This window comes from Dendrobates tinctorius, unplaced genomic scaffold (genome assembly GCF_039654945.1).
Source record: "Dendrobates tinctorius isolate UK_male_01 unplaced genomic scaffold, ASM3965494v1 ptg000090l, whole genome shotgun sequence".
In the NCBI taxonomy this organism is placed as follows: domain Eukaryota; kingdom Metazoa; phylum Chordata; class Amphibia; order Anura; family Dendrobatidae; genus Dendrobates; species Dendrobates tinctorius.
In genome coordinates this window covers 685,237-705,920 of record NW_027361758.1, presented here as the reverse complement: position 1 = coordinate 705,920, position 20,684 = coordinate 685,237, and the positions used below count along the sequence as shown (strand labels likewise).

Below are 20,684 nucleotides of genomic sequence, written 5' to 3'. Positions count from 1 at the left end.
TGTGGTTTTTTCCGCGCGGTTTTGCTGCGTTTTTTTTTCCGCAGCATGAGCATGTCAATTGCTTCTGCGGATTCTGCTGCGGTTTCACACCTTTAACATAGTAGAGGTGTGAAACCGCAGGGCAAAACCGCAGGCCAAACCGCAGCGTGTGCACGTACCCTCAGGGTATAAGTCTTGTGAATCTCTGGTGTCAACGCTGGGAGCAGGTGATCATGTGACCATAAGTGTGCGGTTTGCATACTTCTGGCCATATTCCAACTAGGTGTCACCCTGCTCAAAACACTTGCATTGAGTGAGGCCATGCATGTCTAGTGGACATATGACTGCATGTATGCAAATCACATACCGCTGGTACCAGAGAATCCTCACAGTGCGCATCCTGTGCGGAATCACAAGTCTGTAGTTACATAGAATGACTGCAGACTTGTACCCTAATGCTGGACCACTCCTTTAAAGGGAACCTGTCAGCAGGAATGTGCACAGGAACCTACAGTCAGTGTTGCCACTATGCTGATTACAATGATACCTGGGTTGATGAAATCCGTCTTGTGGTTGATGTTTAATCTTTATTTTCAGCTTCAGGGCGAGACTGTGGGGGGGTCTTCATGTGGTGCTCTGATTAGGGATCCACCAGTATGGCTTCTGACAGGTCATTGATCCCTCAGTGACCTGTCCCCTATCTTGCATAAAGAAAACTAGGAAAAAACCTTCAGCAGGCAGGCGGCGGCGCCTGCACTCAGCATGAATCACATGCAGCATGATCTGATCTTCGGCACCTGCCTGCTGAAGGTGTATGTGTACATATATATATATATATATTGTGAGAATCATGTGGGAATAGTGGATGAGGGCAGGTATATCTCGCCCAGATTCCTTTCCTATGTGGCCTAGTCTTGTCAGTATCGCACCTGCTTGCTAATGAATAATGGGAGGTGGATATAAAGGGATGCCAGGTGGTTGTGTGAGTGTCTCAGCCTGGGAACACAGAGAGCCTGTCTGTGTGAGAGACACACGTGAGTGGAAGCAGTGCCCACTGCAACTGTGGTTTGGCTGGACGGGAGAAGCCCGCCAGTTGGTAGTTAGGTTGTACTTTGTTTAGTTAGTGCCGGACAGGCAAGGATTTGTTTTATGTTTTATTTCTTTATGCATTGCTTTCACCATTAATAAACCTGACCCAGTGTCAGTTATACCCGAATCCCAGTTCTGCGCCTGAGTTTCATGCTGAACGCACGTGACCTTTGACCCTAGCAAAGGCGATCCCGGAGTGTTTTATCACATTGTGGTGGAGAACGCGGGCATCACGTTGCAAGCATGAGCATGGAGGACGTGGTGAAAGCGCTGGTACAGTCCACCTCCGTCCAGCAAGAAGCTAATCGGGTGATGATGGCCCAGCTGAAGGAGTTGGTGGACATGACAGTTACCGATCGTTCGCTTCTCCAGCAGGTGGCGCAGCGCTTGGCAAGCTTACCTGAGCTTAACCTGGAAGCCGAGTCGAGAGTGATTCACGTGAGTCGGTACTGGCAGAAGATGACGACCGAAGATGACGTCGAGGCATACCTGACCACGTTTGAACGGACGGCGGTGCGAGAAAAATGGCCGAAGGCACGATGGGCCGGCCTGATTGCCCCGTTTCTTTCCGGTGAGGCCCAAAAGGCTTATTATGACTTAGAGCCTGAAGCTGCGCAGGACTTTGACAAACTGAAAGCCGAGATCTTGGCCCGGCTGGGAGTGACGACTGCTGTCCGTGCACAGAGAGTGCATCAATGGACTTATCAGCCGGATAAACCACCGCGGTCACAGATGTTCGACCTGATCCACGTGACGAAGAAGTGGCTACAACCCGAGGTGCTGACAGCACCAGAGATAATCCAGAGAGTCGTCATGGACAAGTACCTGAGAGCTCTACCGCCAGCCCTGAGGAAGTGGGTAAGCCATGGAAATCCTACGACGGCAGATCAACTGGTGGATCTGGTTGAACGTTACTCCGTGGCGAAAGGACTCCGAGACGACGTTACCCCACCTCGTTCCTCATCATCTCCACGTGGAACCGGTAAGACTGTTCCAGGGAGTAGGGGAGATGGAAAAATCCCTAAGACAGTGGGGGAGGAAAATGGGACTGTCCGCACTGCGAGGCCGAGAGTAACGAACTATGGTCTAAGCAAGGGGCCCGTTAGGTGTTTCCGCTGCCAAGAGATGGGACATATTGCTGCGAACTGTCCGGTCACTACTGAACCCATGCAGTGCGACGTCACAGACTCTAAAAACCGCATGTCTATGGTTGCACGGGTAGTGAATGTGAATGCCGGTCAAAAGGATGCAGAAAAACACTTGTGTGATTTAACTGTTGATGGCAAAAATGTGGTGGCATTGTTAGACTCGGGAAGTGTGGTGACTCTGGTGAAGGGCCAGTCTGGTGTCAGCCCCGACTGGACCATCAGACAAATTTTCTGTAACATGTGTGCATGGAGACACCTGTTCGTACCTCACCACGGTCATATGCATTACTACTTCCTATGGGTCTGTGCAACATAAAGTGGGACTCGTCCCGGCGTTATTGCATGATGTTATCCTGGGCCGGGATTTTCCCCACTTCTGGCAATTGTGGGAGAATCAGTTGATACCCCAGGGTAATAGTGTACATGATTCTTCTCCCAGGGCGCGTGTGGGTCCCGAACCCCTGGAAGAGGTCTCCCCGGAAGACTCTGGGGAAGAGTGCGGGAAATGACCTGCAGTTCCCGTTTTCAGTCATGGCGGGTGATACGGAGGAGACCGGGGAAGAGGAGGAGGCCGACAGCCGTCCACCTCCCCGTTTGCCGGATTTAGAAGTTCAGAAAGATGACTTCCAAAGCGAGCAAATAAAGGATCCTACCCTTTCTCAGGCTAGGACAAATGTAAAAGTGATAAATGGGGTACCCGTAGAACCTGGCTCTAGGCTGGCATATCCTTACATGGTTCTGGAGAATAATTTACTCTATCAGATAGAGAAAAAGGGGGAAGATACGGTGCAACTATTAGTCGTGCCAAAACCCTACCGGCGGCAGGTGATGGACCTGGCCCACGGACATGTGATGGGAGGTCACCTGGGAGTCCAGAAAACCACCGAAAGGATATTACACTGTTTTGTTTGGCCAGGCATGCATCACGATATTCGTGTATATTGTGAGTCTTGTCCTGACTGCCAAGCCTCTGCACCTAAGCCCCGGTTCTGTAGCCCTTTGGTACCCCTACCTATTATTGAAGTCCCGTTTGAGAGGATTGGGATGGATTTAGTTGGGTCTGCACGTGGACACCAACATATCCTGGTCGTCTTGGATTATGCCACTCGTTACCCGGAGGCCATCCCTTTGCGTAACACGGCCACCAAGACGATTGCCAAGGAACTGGTGCATGTGTTTAGTCGGGTCGGTATACCAAAACAGATACTCACCGACCAGGGGACCCCCTTTATGTCCAGGGTAATGAAGGAGCTCTGCCGATTGTTACAAATCGAACCGTTACGCACATCCGTGTATCACCCTCAAACAGACGGGTTGGTCGAACGGTTCAATAAAACTCTGAAGCAGATGCTGAGAAAGGTGATAGACAAGGATGGGAAGAACTGGGACTATTTACTTCCGTATTTGCTTTTTGCCATCAGAGAAGTACCCCAGTCTTCCACGGGATTCTCGCCTTTCGAGTTATTGTACGCCCGACGTCCTCGCGGACTGTTAGACGTTGCAAAAGAAACCTGGGAGGGTCAGGTCACACCGTTTAAAACAGTGATAGATCACGTCACACAAATGCAGGACCGTATTGCGGCTGTTATGCCTATCGTCAAAGAACACATGATACAGGCTCAAGGAGCCCAAAAACGAATCTATGATAGGGGCGCCAAGATCCGTACGTTTGCACCCGGAGATAGGGTGTTGATCCTGGTCCCCACGGTGGACAGTAAGTTCCTGGCAAAGTGGCAGGGCCCCTTTGAGATTAAGGAAAGAGTTGGTGAAGTAAACTACAAAGTATACCAGGCAGGTAAACGGAAACCTGAACAGATTTATCATGTAAATCTGATAAAACCCTGGAAAGATCGGTCTGCCTTGTCAGCGGAGCTGGCCCGTCCCATCTGCTCACATACCGTACCGGAGGTACGGGTTGCGGAGACTCTCTCGGAGCGGCAAAAGACTGAGGTCAGGCAGTTTCTACTTTACAACCAAAAGTTTTTCTCAGAAAAACCCGGGCAGACTACGCTAATGAAACATGACATTGTAACGGAACCTGGTGTCACAGTTCACGTAAAGCCCTACCGAATCCCGGAAGCGCGCCGTGAAGCCGTTTCCCGAGAAGTGAAGGCAATGTTAGAGTTAGGTGTCGTTGAGGAATCGCACAGTGCTTGGTCCAGCCCGATTGTGCGAATTCCTAAACCGGACGGCACCATCCGGTTCTGCAATGACTTCAGGAAACTGAATGCGGTCTCAAAATTTGATGCCTATCCTATGCCCCGGGTCGACGAGTTAATAGATCGGTTAGGAAAAGCCCGGTATATTACGACCCTAGATCTAACAAAGGGGTATTGGCAGATCCCTCTGGCTGAGGCTGCCAGAGAAAAGACGGCATTTGCTACGCCGGAAGGTTTATTTCAGTATGTGTATATGCCGTTTGGACTGCACGGGGCACCGGCGACCTTCTAGAGACTGATGGATCGAGTCTTGAGGCCACATAGGCGGTACGCTTCGGCCTATTTGGATGACATTGTCATTTACAGCTTGGACTGGGAGACTCATCTCCAGAAAGTACAAGCTGTGATTGACGACCTGTGGGAGGCAGGTCTAACCGCAAACCCCAAGAAATGTCACATCGGGCTAGAAGAAGCCCGGTATTTGGGGTATGTAATTGGGAGGGGTGTTGTTAAACCCCAGGTTGATAAGATTCAGGCGGTTCAGGACTGGCCACAACCTGTCAACAAGAAGCAGGTGCAAGCCTTCCTGGGGATCGCCGGCTATTATCGCCGGTTCATACCCAATTTTGCAGCCATCGCTACCCCCCTGACGGATCTTACAAAAGGGAAAGACTCCGTCATGATTAAATGGAGTTTAGCGGCTGCAGAAGCCTTCCATAGCCTAAAATGGGCACTTTGCTCTCAGCCCGTACTGGTGACTCCGGACTTCCGCAGCGAGTTTGTGGTACAAACGGATGCCTCTGATACCGGTATCGGGGCCGTACTCTCACAAGTGAGGGACGGAGTGGAACACCCAGTCCTCTATCTCAGCAGGAAGCTGAATAAACACGAGCAAAGGTATGCAGTCGTAGAAAAAGAGTGCCTAGCCATTAAGTGGGCTCTAGAGGCCCTCAAATATTACCTGGTGGGCCGAAAGTTCAGGCTGATCACTGACCATGCCCCTCTCAAGTGGATGCACTTGAACAAGGAACGGAATAGCCGGGTGACCCGGTGGTTCCTTGCCCTGCAGGCCTACACTTTTACGGTGGAGCACCGCCCAGGCGTTCAGATGGGAAATGCAGATGCCCTGTCCCGAGTGCACTGTTTGGCGGGTGTCATTGCTCGACTGGAGTGGTCTCAGCAGAGGGGGGGGATATGTGAGAATCATGTGGGAATAGTGGATGAGGGCAGGTATATCTCGCCCAGATTCCTTTCCTATGTGGCCTAGTCTGGTCAGTATCGCACCTGCTTGCTAATGAATAATGGGAGGTGGATATAAAAGGATGCCAGGTGGTTGTGTGAGTGTCTCAGCCTGGGAACACAGAGAGCCTGTCTGTGTGAGAGACACACGTGAGTGGAAGCAGTGCCCACTGCAACTGTGGTTTGGCTGGACGGGAGAAGCCCGCCAGTTGGTAGTTAGGTTGTACTTTGTTTAGTTAGTGCCGGACAGGCAAGGATTTGTTTTATGTTTTATTTCTTTATGCATTGCTTTCACCATTAATAAACCTGACCCAGTGTCAGTTATACCCGAATCCCAGCTCTGCGCCTGAGTTTCATGCTGAACGCACGTGACCTTTGACCCCAGCAAAGGCGATCCCGGAGTGTTTTATCACAATATATATATATATATATATATATATATATATATATATATATATATATATATATGTGTATGTGTGTGTGTGTATATTATATACATATATTAATAACAAGGTGTATATATATGTATGTATATAGTATATAATATTATGTAAAATAAGGGCCAGGTCAGTGAGAGATCAGTGACCTGTCGGATGAATACCAAATCAGAGCACCACATGACGACCCCCCCCCCACAGCCCCACCCCGGAGCACGAGCATATCTTTAACTCAAAACTGGAAATAAAGATTAAACAACAACCACAAGACTGATTTCATCAACCGATGTAGCATTTTAATCAGTATAACGGCACAAACCTGACAGTGCCTAGGTTACTCAGCACAATCCTGCTAACAGGATCCTTTAAGAGCTACATAATGCTTTTATTATATGGCATCTAATTCTTGAATATGTTATTTATTTTATTAATTGCCTTTGCAGCATTCCCTTGACATTCGTGAAGAAATGCCTGATCAAACAGCTAAAAGGATGTTGAGCATTTTAGGTGTCCTGAAATATAAACCTCCAGGAAACATGGGAGACATGTAGGTATCAATCATTATGAAAATTTGCAAAATGTCCAGTTTAAAAAAAACAAACACTTGTGTGGATCCAAATATCATTGTTTCCCATATTCATATATGCAGTATATCACAAAAGTGAGTACACCTGGCACATTTTTGTAAATATTTTATATATTTTCTTATTTAAGGGGTTCTTCTAGTCTAGACACTCTAATTTTATGCTATTTTTGTGATAGGGTTTTTTACAATATGTTTATACATGTTTGAAGTATGCTTACAAATCTTTATATCATGAAAAGCTTATAAATAAGCACCGTAAAATACAGTAAAATGGGCAAGAAATACAAAACGGTGGCCATGATCCTGGCTGTTGTACTTGTCTGACACAACAAACATAGAGATGTTTAATTACTGTGATTGTCACTATCGCCGGTAGCAGAATTTTTTTAAAAAAGTGAAAAATGGAAAATTGATGTCATGCTGAAAATTATCAATTTTTTTGGCTCAACTAGAGGCCCGACAAAATGCTAAAAATAAAGATTTTGACTTACCGTATATACTCGTGTATAAGCCGAGATTTTCAGCCCATTTTTTTGGGCTGAAAGTCCCCCTCTCGGCTTATACACGAGTCATATACCGGGGGTCGGCCGGGGAAGGGGGAGCGGGGGTGTCATATCATACCCACCCTTCTCTGCAGCTCCCCTGCTTGTTCCATGTTTGTCGGCGCTGCTCTCTTCCTGCTTCAGCTGACAAATGGCACCCGCTCATTAAATATACGCATATTTAATGAGCGGGTACCACGTGACCGCTGAACCAGGAAGAGAGCAGGCCGACAACATGGAACAAGGCAACAAGCAGGGGAGCTGCAGAGACAAGCGCCAGGACCCGGTGAGTATGAACGGGGGGTTGGGAGGCATATTCACCTGTCCCTGCGCTCTGCTGTCTTGCGTCCTCTGCAGTGACATTCAGGTCAGAGAGCGCTATCGCTCTCTGCCTGCACAGTCACTGCAGAGCGTAACGCTGATGAGCAGGGGGCAGCGACGGAGGTGAGTATACAGTTTTTTTGGTTTTTTTTGTAAGGGAGTCAGGGGCAGCAGCAACATGATGGGGCCACTCACTGTGCAGCATAACAGGGGCCACTCACTGTGCAGCATAACAGGGGCCACTCACTGTGCAGCAAAACTGGGGCCACTCACTGTGCAGCATAACAGGGGCCACTCACTGTGCAGCATAACAGGGGCCACTCACTGCAGCATAACAGGGGCCACTCTCTGTGCAGCAAAACTGGGGCCACTCTCTGTGCAGCAAAACTGGGGCCACTCACTGTGCAGCATAACTGGGGCCACTCACTGTGCAGCAAAACTGGGGCCACTCACTGTGCAGCATAACAGGGGCCACTCACTGTGCAGCAAAACTGGGGCCACACTCTGTGCAGCAAAACTGGGGCCACTCTCTGTGGAGCAAAACTGGGGCCACTCTCTGTGCAGCATAACTGGGGCCACTCTCTGTGGAGCAAAACTGGGGCCACTCTCTGTGCAGCATAACTGGGGCCACTCACTGTGCAGCATAACTGGGGCCACTCACTGTGCAGATAACTGGGGCCACTCACTGTGCATGATAACTGGGGCCACTCACTGTGCATGATAACTGGGGCCACTCACTGTGCATGATAACTGGGGCCACTCACTGTGCATGATAACTGGGGCCACTCACTGTGCATGATAACTGGGGCCACTCACTGTGCATGATAACTGGGGCCACTCACTGTGCATTAGGGTGACCGCAAAAAATCGATGTCGGAATTTTGTCCGTCTGATGGTTCATCTGTGCTACTGAGCAATTTATTAGCCATTAACAACTTTTCATTGTCTGTAATGGTGGGATCAAAAAACGATAATCCCACCAACTCTGCATTCAAATACCACAAATGGTTCGAAAATTTGGTCAGGGCTATTTCTGCAATGTTGTTGTCACATTCTTTATAGTCTAACAGACTATGCAAAATACCTAAATCTTAAAATACCTCAATTTGGATTTTTTCAAACTTTGAGCGACGAGCGGCACGGGTTAACGTCGGTTGATCGAGCTCAAATTTTGGCTATCTCAATATCTGGAAAGGGGAATCGTTTTGTGGGGTCCAGACGAACAAGATTCTGACATTTTTTCCCCCCCATATGAGATCCGGTCACCCTACTGTGCATGATAACTGGGGCCACTCACTGTGAATCATAACTGGGGCCACTCACTGCGCATCATAACTGGGGCCACATACTGTGTAGATAACTGAGGCCACTCACTGTGCATCACAACTGGGGCCACATACTGTGTAGATAACTGAGGCCACTCACTGTGCATCACAACTGGGGCCACATACTGTGTAGATAACTGAGGCCACTCACTGTGCACCCTCGGCTTATACACGAGTCAATAAGTTTTCCCAGTTTTTTGTGGCAAAATTAGGGGGGTCGGCTTATACTCGAGTATATACGGTAGTTCTGGTGCAGGAGGTAGGCACTTATATATTGAAAATGTTTGCACAAGCCTCACTCAATTAACCAATTGGTTCTGGAGATATCGTGACCACTGATTTGAGAAAAACTCTTTTAAGGTTTTTCGTGCTAATTTCACAGAGACACGTTTAATTGCGATCAATCAGCTATTCCTGGACCATAGAGTTATCCTTCCTCTTGCTCATAAAACTCCTGCAAAGTTGCTTTCTTTTTCTGATATGAGATCTGTCATCTTGAATGTAGTAATAAGAACGCCGCTCCGAGTGATTCAAACGAACCTCATCCCGAATGTGCATGTACAATTTCCCCTAGCTGTCCAATATTCATTGCCATCACGTCCATTACTTTAAGAATTGGCATAAATTCCTCGTTTGAGATAATTGTTGCCAAAAATTAGCTATGTTTCAATCTTTGCACCTGAATGAGGATGTTTCCAAGCAAAAGTCATAATGAGTGAGTTGAACGATTTCACAACTGTTGCGGCTTTACCAAGACAGAGGGGTCAGAAGACTGCAGTGTCTGGTTCCACATACTCCTGCACTGATTGCGCCGTGTGGTCGATCGCTTTTTTTATGCAATGAAAACAATTTTATATAAAAAATAATTAATTATTTTTTAATTTAGCGATTTATTTTTTTTTTTTTTTATAAATTATTTTTACACTTTTTGTTAAACTTTATTGCATTGTCCCAGGGGGGACATAACTGTCATGTGTCAGATCGCTGATCTGACACATCACAGATCGCTGTGACAGATCAGCGATCTCACACAGGCACTGCAGTAGGCTTCCTCATGCCTGCGCTCTGCAGGCAGTGAGGAAATCGGCTCCCTGCAGGCCCCCGAAGATCTCCGCCGCCATATTGGATCCGGGGACCTGCAGGGAAGGAGGCCCCTGCAGCAGCGCTGCACATCGCGCTGCTGCGGGGGTCTCACGGAAGCACGGAGGGAGCCCCCTCCCTGCCGATGCTTCCCTAAACCCCCGGTACACTGCGATCGTGTTTGATCGCAGTGTGCCCGGGGTTAACGTGCCGGGGACGGTCCGTGACCGCTCCTGACACATAGTGCCGGGTGTCAGCTGTGATAATTAGCTGACACCCGGCCGCGATCAACGGCGCTCCCCCCGTGAGCGCTGCTGATCGCTATGACGTACTATCCCGTCCATGGGCATAGGGGCCCGGGTCTCATGGACGGGATAGTACGTCAGATGTCAGGAAGGGGTTAAATTAAAAATCCCAATATCTCTGGAAGTAAAATGAACCAAATGAGCACATTGGCTACTGCAGTAATGTCAAATTCACCAAGAAAGAGGCCATATATGTCTATATTTATTTTATCAAGAAAAGGACAAAGCACAAAAGGCACAGTAATCTGGGATGGAGGCATATCCTCACCTTAAGTGCCCCCTCGACATAGTATTGTGAGTAAAGAAGGTAATGTACTCCAGTATGCAGATGAAACCATATTTGCCAAATGTCAGAATAATGATAGAGAATGTTTTAAGGCATTTTTATTACTTACTGCAAAGTCAAAAGTTTACATACATCTCATTAGTATTTGGTACCATTTCCTTTAAACTGAATGACTTGGGTCAAACATTTGGGATTTCCTTCCACAAGCTTCTCACAATAGTTGGCTGGACTTTGGGCCCATTCCTCCTGATAAAACTGGTGTAACTGATCCAGGTTTGTAGGTCGCCTTGCTCGCACCTTCCTTTCCAGCTTTGCCCATAAATTTTCAATAGGATTGAGATCAGGGCATCTGGAGGTAGTAAGAAAGCAGTTGCAGCTCTGACTTCCTCTGGATGTCTGATTTGTCTGAAGGAGGGAAGAGTGAAATGGTCTTTGATGGGCCACAGGGCTCACATGACATAACAGTGTCAAACAAGCCTCAGGATAGCAGGTGCGAACATCACTGTTACGGCGCTCGAAATGGAAGTGAGTATAGGTGTTATTATTCTACTTGGAGGCATAGTGATTGAGAGGGGTTATCAGAGTCGTGGACTACCCCTTTAATATGCATTTGAATATGTTTGTGATAGAGATCATTAGCGAAAAAGAGGTGTATTAGACACTAGGCCGTTATACAGGAGTTATTTGCTGCACTCCTCGCTATATACTTGGATATAGGAATGGTCTTATTGCAAGTTGCTCCTCATCTTCATAGTCCATTACGCACTGTTTGTCCAGAATGTTTAACAGGATAATATTGAAATTGGCTGAATATTTATAAACGGTTAAGTTATGAATAAGGCAATTTGCATAATTTTCTGTGCTAGGCCACTTTCCCTGTAATAAAGACTGTGTATAATACATTTTATAACTTATCTGTCCTGCATTATGTATTTGATTGTGATGAATCTCAGTCTAGAAATCAAACTACTAAAATCAAGTGTATGTGTTGTTTCAAACGTCAGCCAGAAGAGTGTGATAGCTGATTGATTAAAGTGCTATCGCTCTCAGAGACCGTGCTTGCTTCATTTGATGGATTTCCTTAAGTGTTTAGTTAATTTTTAGTTTAGGAGATTTCGTTTAGGGTTTGGTTAACAGCCGTACACTATATAATACATATGGCTTGCTTTTGACATGAGGCTTAAATGTTGGCTTGTGAACCAACTCTGGCTCATGATAATTTAGTAATTGGTTGCAAAGTGTTAGTACACGTAGTATTTAATCATTGTTATACTTTGACTTTTTTTTTTCTTTTAAAAGGACATATGAACATGACAAGGAGGTAGGAGTAGGTCTCCGTACTCAGTCCTTTCTACCAGTAAAGTCAGAAAGAAATGCTCTCACTCAGGAGTGAAATAATTGTTTCAATTTTTATTTAATAAATTACGAATACTTCTGAAAATAAGCAATGTGGCAATATATCATATCAGATAAATCTTCTTTCTTCACCTTGACTGATCATTCATTCTCAAAATTCTCAATTCACAAGAAAAATATGTTTTCAATTAATACAGATTTTCCCTTTACTGAGATGGATGTCAATTGTAACTGATGAGATTCTATGTAGATGGAAGGGGGAATAAAGTTGGGCTCCTCCCTTTTCCAGCCTCTCCGGGAGGGGCTCCTCCCTTTTCCAGCCTCCCCGGGAGGGGCGCCTCCCTTTTCCAGCCTCCCCGGGAGGGGCGCCTCCCTTTTCCAGCCTCCCCGGGAGGGGCGCCTCCCTTTTCCAGCCTCCCCGGGAGGGGCGCCTCCCTTTTCCAGCCTCCCCGGGAGGGGCGCCTCCCTTTTCCAGCCTCCCCGGGAGGGGCGCCTCCCTTTTCCATTTTTCCAGGGAGGGACTCATCCCTTTTCCAGCCTCCCCGGGAGGGGCTCCTCCCTTTTCCAGCCTCCCCGGGAGGGGCGCCTCCCTTTTCCAGCCTCCCCGGGAGGGGCGCCTCCCTTTTCCAGCCTCCCCGGGAGGGGCGCATCCCTTTTCCAGCCTCCCTGGGAGGGGCGCCACCCTTTTCCATTTTTCCCGGGAGGGACTCATTCCTTCACCACCCTCTCAGGGAGGGGCTTCTCCCTTCACCACCCTCTCAGGGAGGGGCTTCTCCCTTTTCCAGCCTCCCCGGGAGGGGCGCCTCCCTTTTCCAGCCTCCACGGGAGGGGCACCTCCCTTTTCCAGCCTCCCCGGGAGGGGCGCCTCCCTTTTCCAGCCTCCCTGGGAGGGGCTCCTCCCTTTTCCATTTTTCCCGGGAGGGACTCATCCCTTCTACACCCTCCCCTCTATACAGAAATTTATGAGTAGAAACTATCATCTCCTATCTCAGTAATGTAAAAATCTGTTTTGACAGAATATAGATTTTACCCGTGAATTGAGAATATTGTGAGTGAATGATCAGCCCTGACAGAGAATAAAGACAATTTCTCTGATAAGATATATTACAAAGTTTCTTGTTTTCATGTGTACTAGTAATTTGTTAATAAAAATTAAACGGACTGTTACTCTTTACGGCCTACATACAAATTATAATAGTCAGCCAATGGCAATGATTACTACAGGACTGGATGTGCATCTGATGTGTATCTCTTGGCTATGGGTATTTTAACCACTTCATGACCGGAGTTTTTTTTCGATTTTTCGTTTTCGCTCCCCTTCTTTCCAGAGCCATAACTTTTTTATTTTCCCGTCAATATGGCTGTGTGAGGACTTATTTTTTGCGGGACGAGCTGTACTTTTGAAAGAGACCATTGGTTTTACCATGTGGTGTACTCGAAAACGGGGGGAAAAAATTCCAATTGCGGTGAAATTGCAAAAAAAGGGCAAACCCACACTTGTTTTTTGTTTTGGCTTTTTTGCAAGGTTCACTAAATGCTAAAACTGACCTGCCATTATGATTCTCTAGGTCTTTACGAGTTTATAGACACCAAGCATGTCTAAATTCTCTTTTATCTAAGTGGTGAAAACAAATTCCAAAGTTTGCTAAAAAAATAAATAAATAAATTGTGCAATTTTCCGAGACCCGTAGCGTCTCCATTTTTTTGCGTGCTGAGCTGACGTTTTTAATGATACCACTTTTGTGCAGATAAGTTCTTTTGATTGCCTGTTATTGCATTTTAATGCAATGTCGCGGCAACAAAAAAAACGTAATTCTGGTGTTTTTGATTTTTTCTTTTTATTGCTACTCCGCTTAGCGACCAGGTTAATTTTTTTTATTGATAAATCGGGCAATTCTGAACGCGGCGATACCAAATATGTGTAGGTTTGATTTTTTTTTTTTTTTAATTGTTTTATTTTGATTGGAGCGAAAGGGGGTGATTTGAACTTTTATGTTTATTTTTTATATTTTTAAACACTTTTTTTTTTTTTTTTACTTTTGGCATGCTTCAATAGCCTACATAGGAGGCTAGAAGCTGCCATAGCGCGATCGCCTCTGCTACATAGAGGTGATGCTCAGATCACCTCTATGCAGCAGAATTACAGGCTTGCTATGAGCGCCGACCCTGTGATCGGCGCTCATAGCAATCAACTATCAACAACCATAGAGGTCTCGAGGATACATCTGGTTGTGATGGCAACGCAGCGATGACCCCCGATCACGTGACGGCGGTCGTTGCTGCGTGTATTTCTGGACCGGCGTTCAGAAGTGCATTTAAATGCCCGCTGTCAGAGTTTGACAGCGGCATTTAACTACTTAATAGGCGCGGGCGGATTGCGATTCGGCTTACGCCTATTGCGGGCACATGTCAGCTGTTATGTCGCGGCTTTGAGGTGGGCTCACCGCCGGAGCCCACCCCAAAGCAGGGGATACTGCCAGCTGACGTATTATTCCGTCAGTTGGCAGTAAGGGGTTAAAGGAGTTGTCCTTTTTGGGGACCACTTTCCTGAAATTCTGTAAAATACATAGAATAAGAAACACAGTAGTTACTGTACTTTCCTAGATTCAGCACCTGGTCCCTGCAGCTGCTTTGGACAAAGCGATTTGACTACAGCGGTGATTTCAGGTCAACAGCACGTGTCACTGAGGTCAGTGCCTGTTCAATGAGATTGACGCCATGCGATTCTGACCGCTCTAGCCAGCCTGTCACTTTAGCTCCGCATCTTGTGTCGTCAACCTCCATGTTCGAGTAGTGAGCTCTGTTACTAGCTACACTGGGACTGAATGGCTAGACCGGTCCTGTATTCAAAACACCAAGACCAGAGCAGTTATGTGGAGATAGCTCTGGACCCATACAGGGTGAGTGCCTGCTGAGTTTGTTCTATGTATTTTACTCAGTTTAGAGCCCACTTTCCTGAAAGTGGACACCCCCTTAAAAGAGATTCTTGTCAGTAGGATCAACCTTTCTAAGCTTTCTATATGGGCATGCAGGTCATAGGAAGCTGCATAAAATGATACCTTAAAGGGAATCTGTCACCTATTTTTTCACATATAAGCTGCCAGCACCGTCATCAGGGGCTTATCTACAGCATTCTGTAATGCTGTGGATAAGCCCCCAATGTAACCTGAAAGATAAGAAAAACGAGTTAGATTATAGTCACCCGGGTCTGGTCCGGTGGGTGTCGCTGTCCGGGTCCGGCGCCTCCTATCTTCTAACGATGATGTCCTCTTCCTTCTGTCGCGGCTTCTGCGCAGGCATAATTCTCTGCCTGGGAGAAGATGGGAGGCGTCGGACCCGGACCGCCACACCCATCGGACCTCACCGGTCCGTCCACCCCGGTGAGTATTATAGAAGTCGTTTTTCTTATCTTTCAGGTTACATCGGGGGCTTATCTGCAGCATTACAGAATGCTGTAGATAAGCCCCTGATGGTGGTGCCGGCAGCTTATATGCGAAAAATGAGGTGACAGATTCCCTTTAATATCTGCGATTGGATGTCTTACTCCAGAAAAACCCACGTTTATTATATGTAAATGAGCTGTTAAGATCTATGGGCCAGATACTGATCTGCATGAGATCTTATTTGTAATAAAAGGGGACATTACCGATGTGAGACATGTAACTAGCAAAGAACAATAGATACAGGTGCATCTTACAAAATTAGAATATCATCAAAAAGTTAATTTATTTCAGTTCTTCAATACAAAAATTGAAACTCATATATTATAGAGTCATTGCAAACAGAGTGATCTACTTCAAGTGTTTATTTTTGTTAATGTTGATGATTATTTCTTACAGCCATTGAAAACCCAGAAGTCATTTTCTCAGTAAGTTAGAATAATTAACAAAAAACACCTGCAAAGGCTTCCTAAGTGTTTAAAAAGGTCCCTTAGCCTGTTTCAGTAGGCTCCACTGATAACTTGACAGATGTCCAGAAGGCGGTCATTGACACACTCCAGGTGGAAAGTGTCATGATCCAGTCCGGGTTTTGAGTCCTGTCTGCTCTTTTCCCGGGCTGATTATGTTAAGGGTTAACTTTGCCTGGCCTCGTTTTGGGTTCAGGTCTGCTATTTCTTCCTGCTGCATCCTGCAGGTCATGTCAGTTATATTTTCTGTCTATGGTAGTACCCTGATTTGTCCTGCTGTGCTTTCTGACCTTGCCCGTGTCTGTTCCCCCCTCTCCCGTCTTAGTGTTTCCTGATTGCTTTTGGATTTCCTGGTGTTTGACTCTGCTTTGACTCTGACTTGACTTGAACAAATTTTGTGTTGTCTTGCCACATCTCGGCAAGATGATTGGTGCTCCTCACTGCCGGTGGATGAATTTGCATTCAATAATCGGGTTAATCAGTCCACTGGTACTTCTCCGGTTTTCTGTAATTACGGTTTTCACCCCCATTTTGGTGAATTTTCCAGGCTGGATTCGGGGTGTCCAGGGGCTGATTCAGCGGTTCAACGGTTGGAGGAGATGTGGAGGGAGGTTCAGAAGAACATTGGGGTGGCTCAGGGCAAACAAAAACATTTTACTGATAAGCAACGATCTGTGGGACATAAGTTGCTGGTGGGAGACAAGGTGTGGTTGTCTACCAGGAACGTACATCTGAAGGTTCCTTCTGTTAAGCTGGGTCCTAAGTTTATTGGTCCTTACGAGATCATTGAGGTTGTCAACCCAGTAGCCTTCTGGGGAAGGCCAGGGGAAGAGTCTTGAGGAGATCATTTGCATATTCCCAGTGCCTTCTGGGATAAGTGAAGAGTCTCCGCGAGCTCAACGATCACTGGGTTTTGGCCGTTGCAGCTGAAAAGAGGAAATCGGAAAACCAGGGGAAGAGTCTTGAGGAGATCATTTGCATATTCCCAGTGCCTTCTGGGATAAGTGAAGAGTCTCCTATCGGCGCGCGAATTTTGGCTCATCTTTCATCGTTTTTAAGAAATCTCAAGATGGAAGAGGCCAGGAGCCATTTGGTGAGCTGCATTTCTTGCTACATGTTCACAGACTTACCAGTGGAAAAGCCAAACTTCACATGCCACAAATGCAAGCTTGTGTCCCTGTTGGAGGAAAAGTTGCAAAATCTCGAAGAGAGGTTGGCTACGTTGAAGATCATTAAGGAAGGTGAAGAGTTCTTGGACAGAGCAGAATTATCTCTTCATGTTACAGAAAGAGAAGAAATTCGAAGTGCACCTGAAGAAACAGAGGAATGGAGACATGTGACCCAGAGAAGCAGGAGGATCAGGAGGCAGTCAGCACCCAAACTGCTCAGGAACCAGTACCAGGCTCTCACGCAGGAAAATGATGAAGAAATACATCAGGATAAGACTTTGCCAACAAACAGCAACCTTGTACGCCTTCAGAGTCCTCCTGGATGGAGAAAGAAAAATGTTGTGAAGAAGAAACGGAGAGTGGTGGTCATGGGGGATTCCCTGTTGAGAGGAACAGAGGCCGCTATCTGCAGACCGGATATAACTTCAAGAGAAATGTGCTGTCTTCCAGGTGCAAAAATTAAAGATGTGTCTGACAGGATATCAGGACTCTTCAGACCTACAGATGACTACCCATTCCTGCTACTACATGTGGGGACAAATGACACCGCAAGAAACGACCTGGAAACCATCTGCAGAGACTTTGAAGACTTAGGCAAGAAAGTGAAAGAACTGGGAGCGCAGGTGGTCTTCTCTTCCATCCTCCCAGTGGATGGCCATGGAACAAGGAGGTGGAATAAGATTCTGCAGGTGAACAACTGGCTACGTCGATGGTGCCGTCAGCAACGATTTGGATTTCTGGATCACGGAGTGAACTACTTATACGATGGACTACTTGCTAGAGATGGGGTGCACCTTACGAAGACTGGAAAGCATGTATTTGGAAGTCGCCTTGCTACACTTGTAAGGAGAGCTTTAAACTAGAACAACATGGGAAGGGAAGCAAAAGACCAGAAAAAGCCATACACCTGACAAATGCTATTGAGAACTCTGCTATTAGAAGTGGAAAGGAAGAACAAAGACAAAAGAATCTAATTAATAAAAATATTGGAGAAAGAGAAACCAATCACAAACTAAAATGTTTCTATACTAATGCACAAAGCATGGGCAACAAACAAGGAGAATTGGAACTACTAACACAGGAAAAGAAATATGATGTCATTGGAATCACTGAAACTTGGTGGGACGATACACATGATTGGAATACAAGACTAGAAGGATAAAACTTATTTGCAAGAAACAGACTTGATAAACGAGGAGGGGGTGTCGCATTGTATGTTAGAAACAAGTATATATGCACAGAGATTGAAGCTTCAGAGACTGGGAGTTCTGTGGAAACTGTTTGGGTAAGAATACAAGGACAGAACAATGGAAAGGACACCATTGTAGGCATTTACTACAGGCCGCCTGTGCAAGCTGAAGATATGGATGAACTCTTTATGCATCAAATGGCCAAGTTCTCCAAAAAATATGACATAGTTGTCATGGGAGATTTCAACTATCCAGACATTTGTTGGGAATCTCTCTCAGGCAAAACTAACAGGTCAAGGAAATTCTTATCCTCTCTTGCTGACAACTTTATCTTCCAAAAGGTAGGGGAGAAAACAAGGGGAACTGCTACCTTGGATCTAATCCTTATAAACAGGGAGGAAATGGTTGAGGAGGTAAAAGTGGCTGGAACCCTAGGAGGTAGCGACCATGCTATTTTAGAATTTTGGATAACTAGAGGCGGAAGACCTGTGAAGACTCAGACGTCAAGGTTAGATTTCAGAAAGGCAGATTTTAAGGGATTCAGAAAGATAATTGGAGGAATCCAATGGCTGGATATCCTTAAAGACAAAAATGTCCAGGAAGGATGGGAAATCTTGAAAAATGAAATTCTCAAAGCACAGTTGTTAACAATTCCGAAAAGAGGGAAGAATAGGAAGCATTTAAGGAAACCAGGATGGGTGAACACAGAACTTAAGCACATGCTAAAAAGGAAGAAAAAAATGTTTATAAAATGGAAAGAGGGAGGCATATCTAAAGAAGAATATAATGCTGTCTGCAGAATCTGCAGGGCACAAATCAGATTAGCTAAAGCTGAAAATGAATTGAGGCTTGCAAGAGATGTCAAAAGCAATAATAAAGGATTTTGGGGATATGTCAAAAGTAAAAGAAAAGTCAAAGATGCTATAGGATTTTTACAGGATGAAAATGATGAAATGGTAAGACAGGATGTTGAGAAGGCTGAACTTTTAAACTCCTATTTTGCATCTGTTTTCTCTCAGAAAGGAAATGTAACACCAACTGTTATTCACTGTCCTATTAAGGGAATAGAAGAATCCAGGATATCTATAAACAGAAAGATAGTGAGGAAACACTTAGCTAACCTAAATGAATTCAAGTCTCCAGGTCCAGATGAATTACACCCCAGAGTACTGAAGGAGATAGCAGAAGAAATTTCTGAACCACTCTCCATAATCTTTGAAAATTCTTGGAGAACAGGAGAAGTGCCAGAAGACTGGAGAAGAGCAAATGTTGTTCCTATCTTCAAAAAGGGGAAGAAGGTGGACCCAGGCAACTATAGGCCGGTGAGTCTGACTTCTATACCAGGAAAGATCTTTGAACAAATTATTAAACAACATGTAAGTCAATACCTGGATAAGAATGAAGTGATCAAACAGAGTCAGCATGGGTTTGTAACTAATAAGTCATGTCAGACTAACTTAATTTCCTTCTATGACGGTATCACTGATTGGGTGGATCAAGGAAATGCTGTAGATATAGTATATCTTGACTTCAGCAAAGCATTTGACAAAGTCTCTCATACAATCCTTATTGAAAAAATGACTAAGTATGGAATGGACAAGGCAACTGTTAGGTGGATTCATAGCTGGCTTAGTGATCGGACCCAAAGAGTGGTCGTAAATGGCTGCACATCCAGTTGGAAGAATGTCTCAAGTGGGGTACCACAGGGCTCTGTCCTGGGCCCTGTATTGTTCAACATCTTTATCAACGATTTAGATGAAGGAATTGAGGGTAAACTGATTAAATTTGCTGATGACACAAAGCTAGGAGGGATAGCTAATACTAGAGAAGAGAGAGAGAGGATTCAAAAAGATTTAAATAAACTGGAGAAGTGGGCAGTAACTAACAGAATGGTTTTTAACAGGGAGAAATGCAAAGTACTACATCTGGGCAATAAAAATGAAAAAAGCATATATAGAATGGGAGGAATAGGGCTAAGTGACAGCACATGTGAAAAAGACTTGGGTATACTAATAGATCACAGACTGAATATGAGTCAACAGTGTGATGCAGCAGCAAAAAAGGCAAATGCAGTTCTAGGATGTATTAACAGAAGCATACAGTCTAGATCACGTGAAGTCATTATTTCCCTCTACTCCTCTTTGGTCAGACCTCATCTGGAATATTGTGTCCAGTTTTGGGCACCACATTTTAAAAAAGACATCAACAAACTGGAGCAAGTTCAGAAAAGAGCGACCAGAATGGTGACCGATCTGCAAACCCTGTCTTATGAGGAAAGGTTGCAGGATTTGGGAATGTTTAGTTTGCAAAAGAGAAGACTGAGAGGAGACTTAATTGCTGTCTACAAATATCTAAAGGGCTGTCACATTGTAGAAGGATCAACTTTATTCTCATTTGCACAAGGAAAGACTAGAAGCAATGGGATGAAACTGAATGGGAGGAGACACAGATTAGATATTAGAAAAAACTTTTTGACAGTTAGAGTGATCAATGAGTGGAACAGGCTGCCACGAGAAGTGGTGAGTTCTCCTTCAATGGAAGTCTTCAAACAGAGGCTGGACAGACA

The 20,684-nt window shown here is 45.7% G+C and overlaps 1 protein-coding gene across 3 annotated transcripts in view; it reads left to right on the top strand.

The window, feature by feature from the left end:
• Positions 1-20,684, top strand: part of IFT81 (intraflagellar transport 81) — a 282,490-nt gene that overhangs the window by 16,861 nt on the left and 244,945 nt on the right. For all 3 annotated transcript variants that reach the window (XM_073585958.1, XM_073585959.1, XM_073585960.1), the window contains exon 3: positions 6,495-6,598. In XM_073585958.1, coding sequence (XP_073442059.1) covers positions 6,495-6,598 — 104 coding nt within the window. The remainder of the gene's footprint in view (positions 1-6,494; positions 6,599-20,684) is intronic.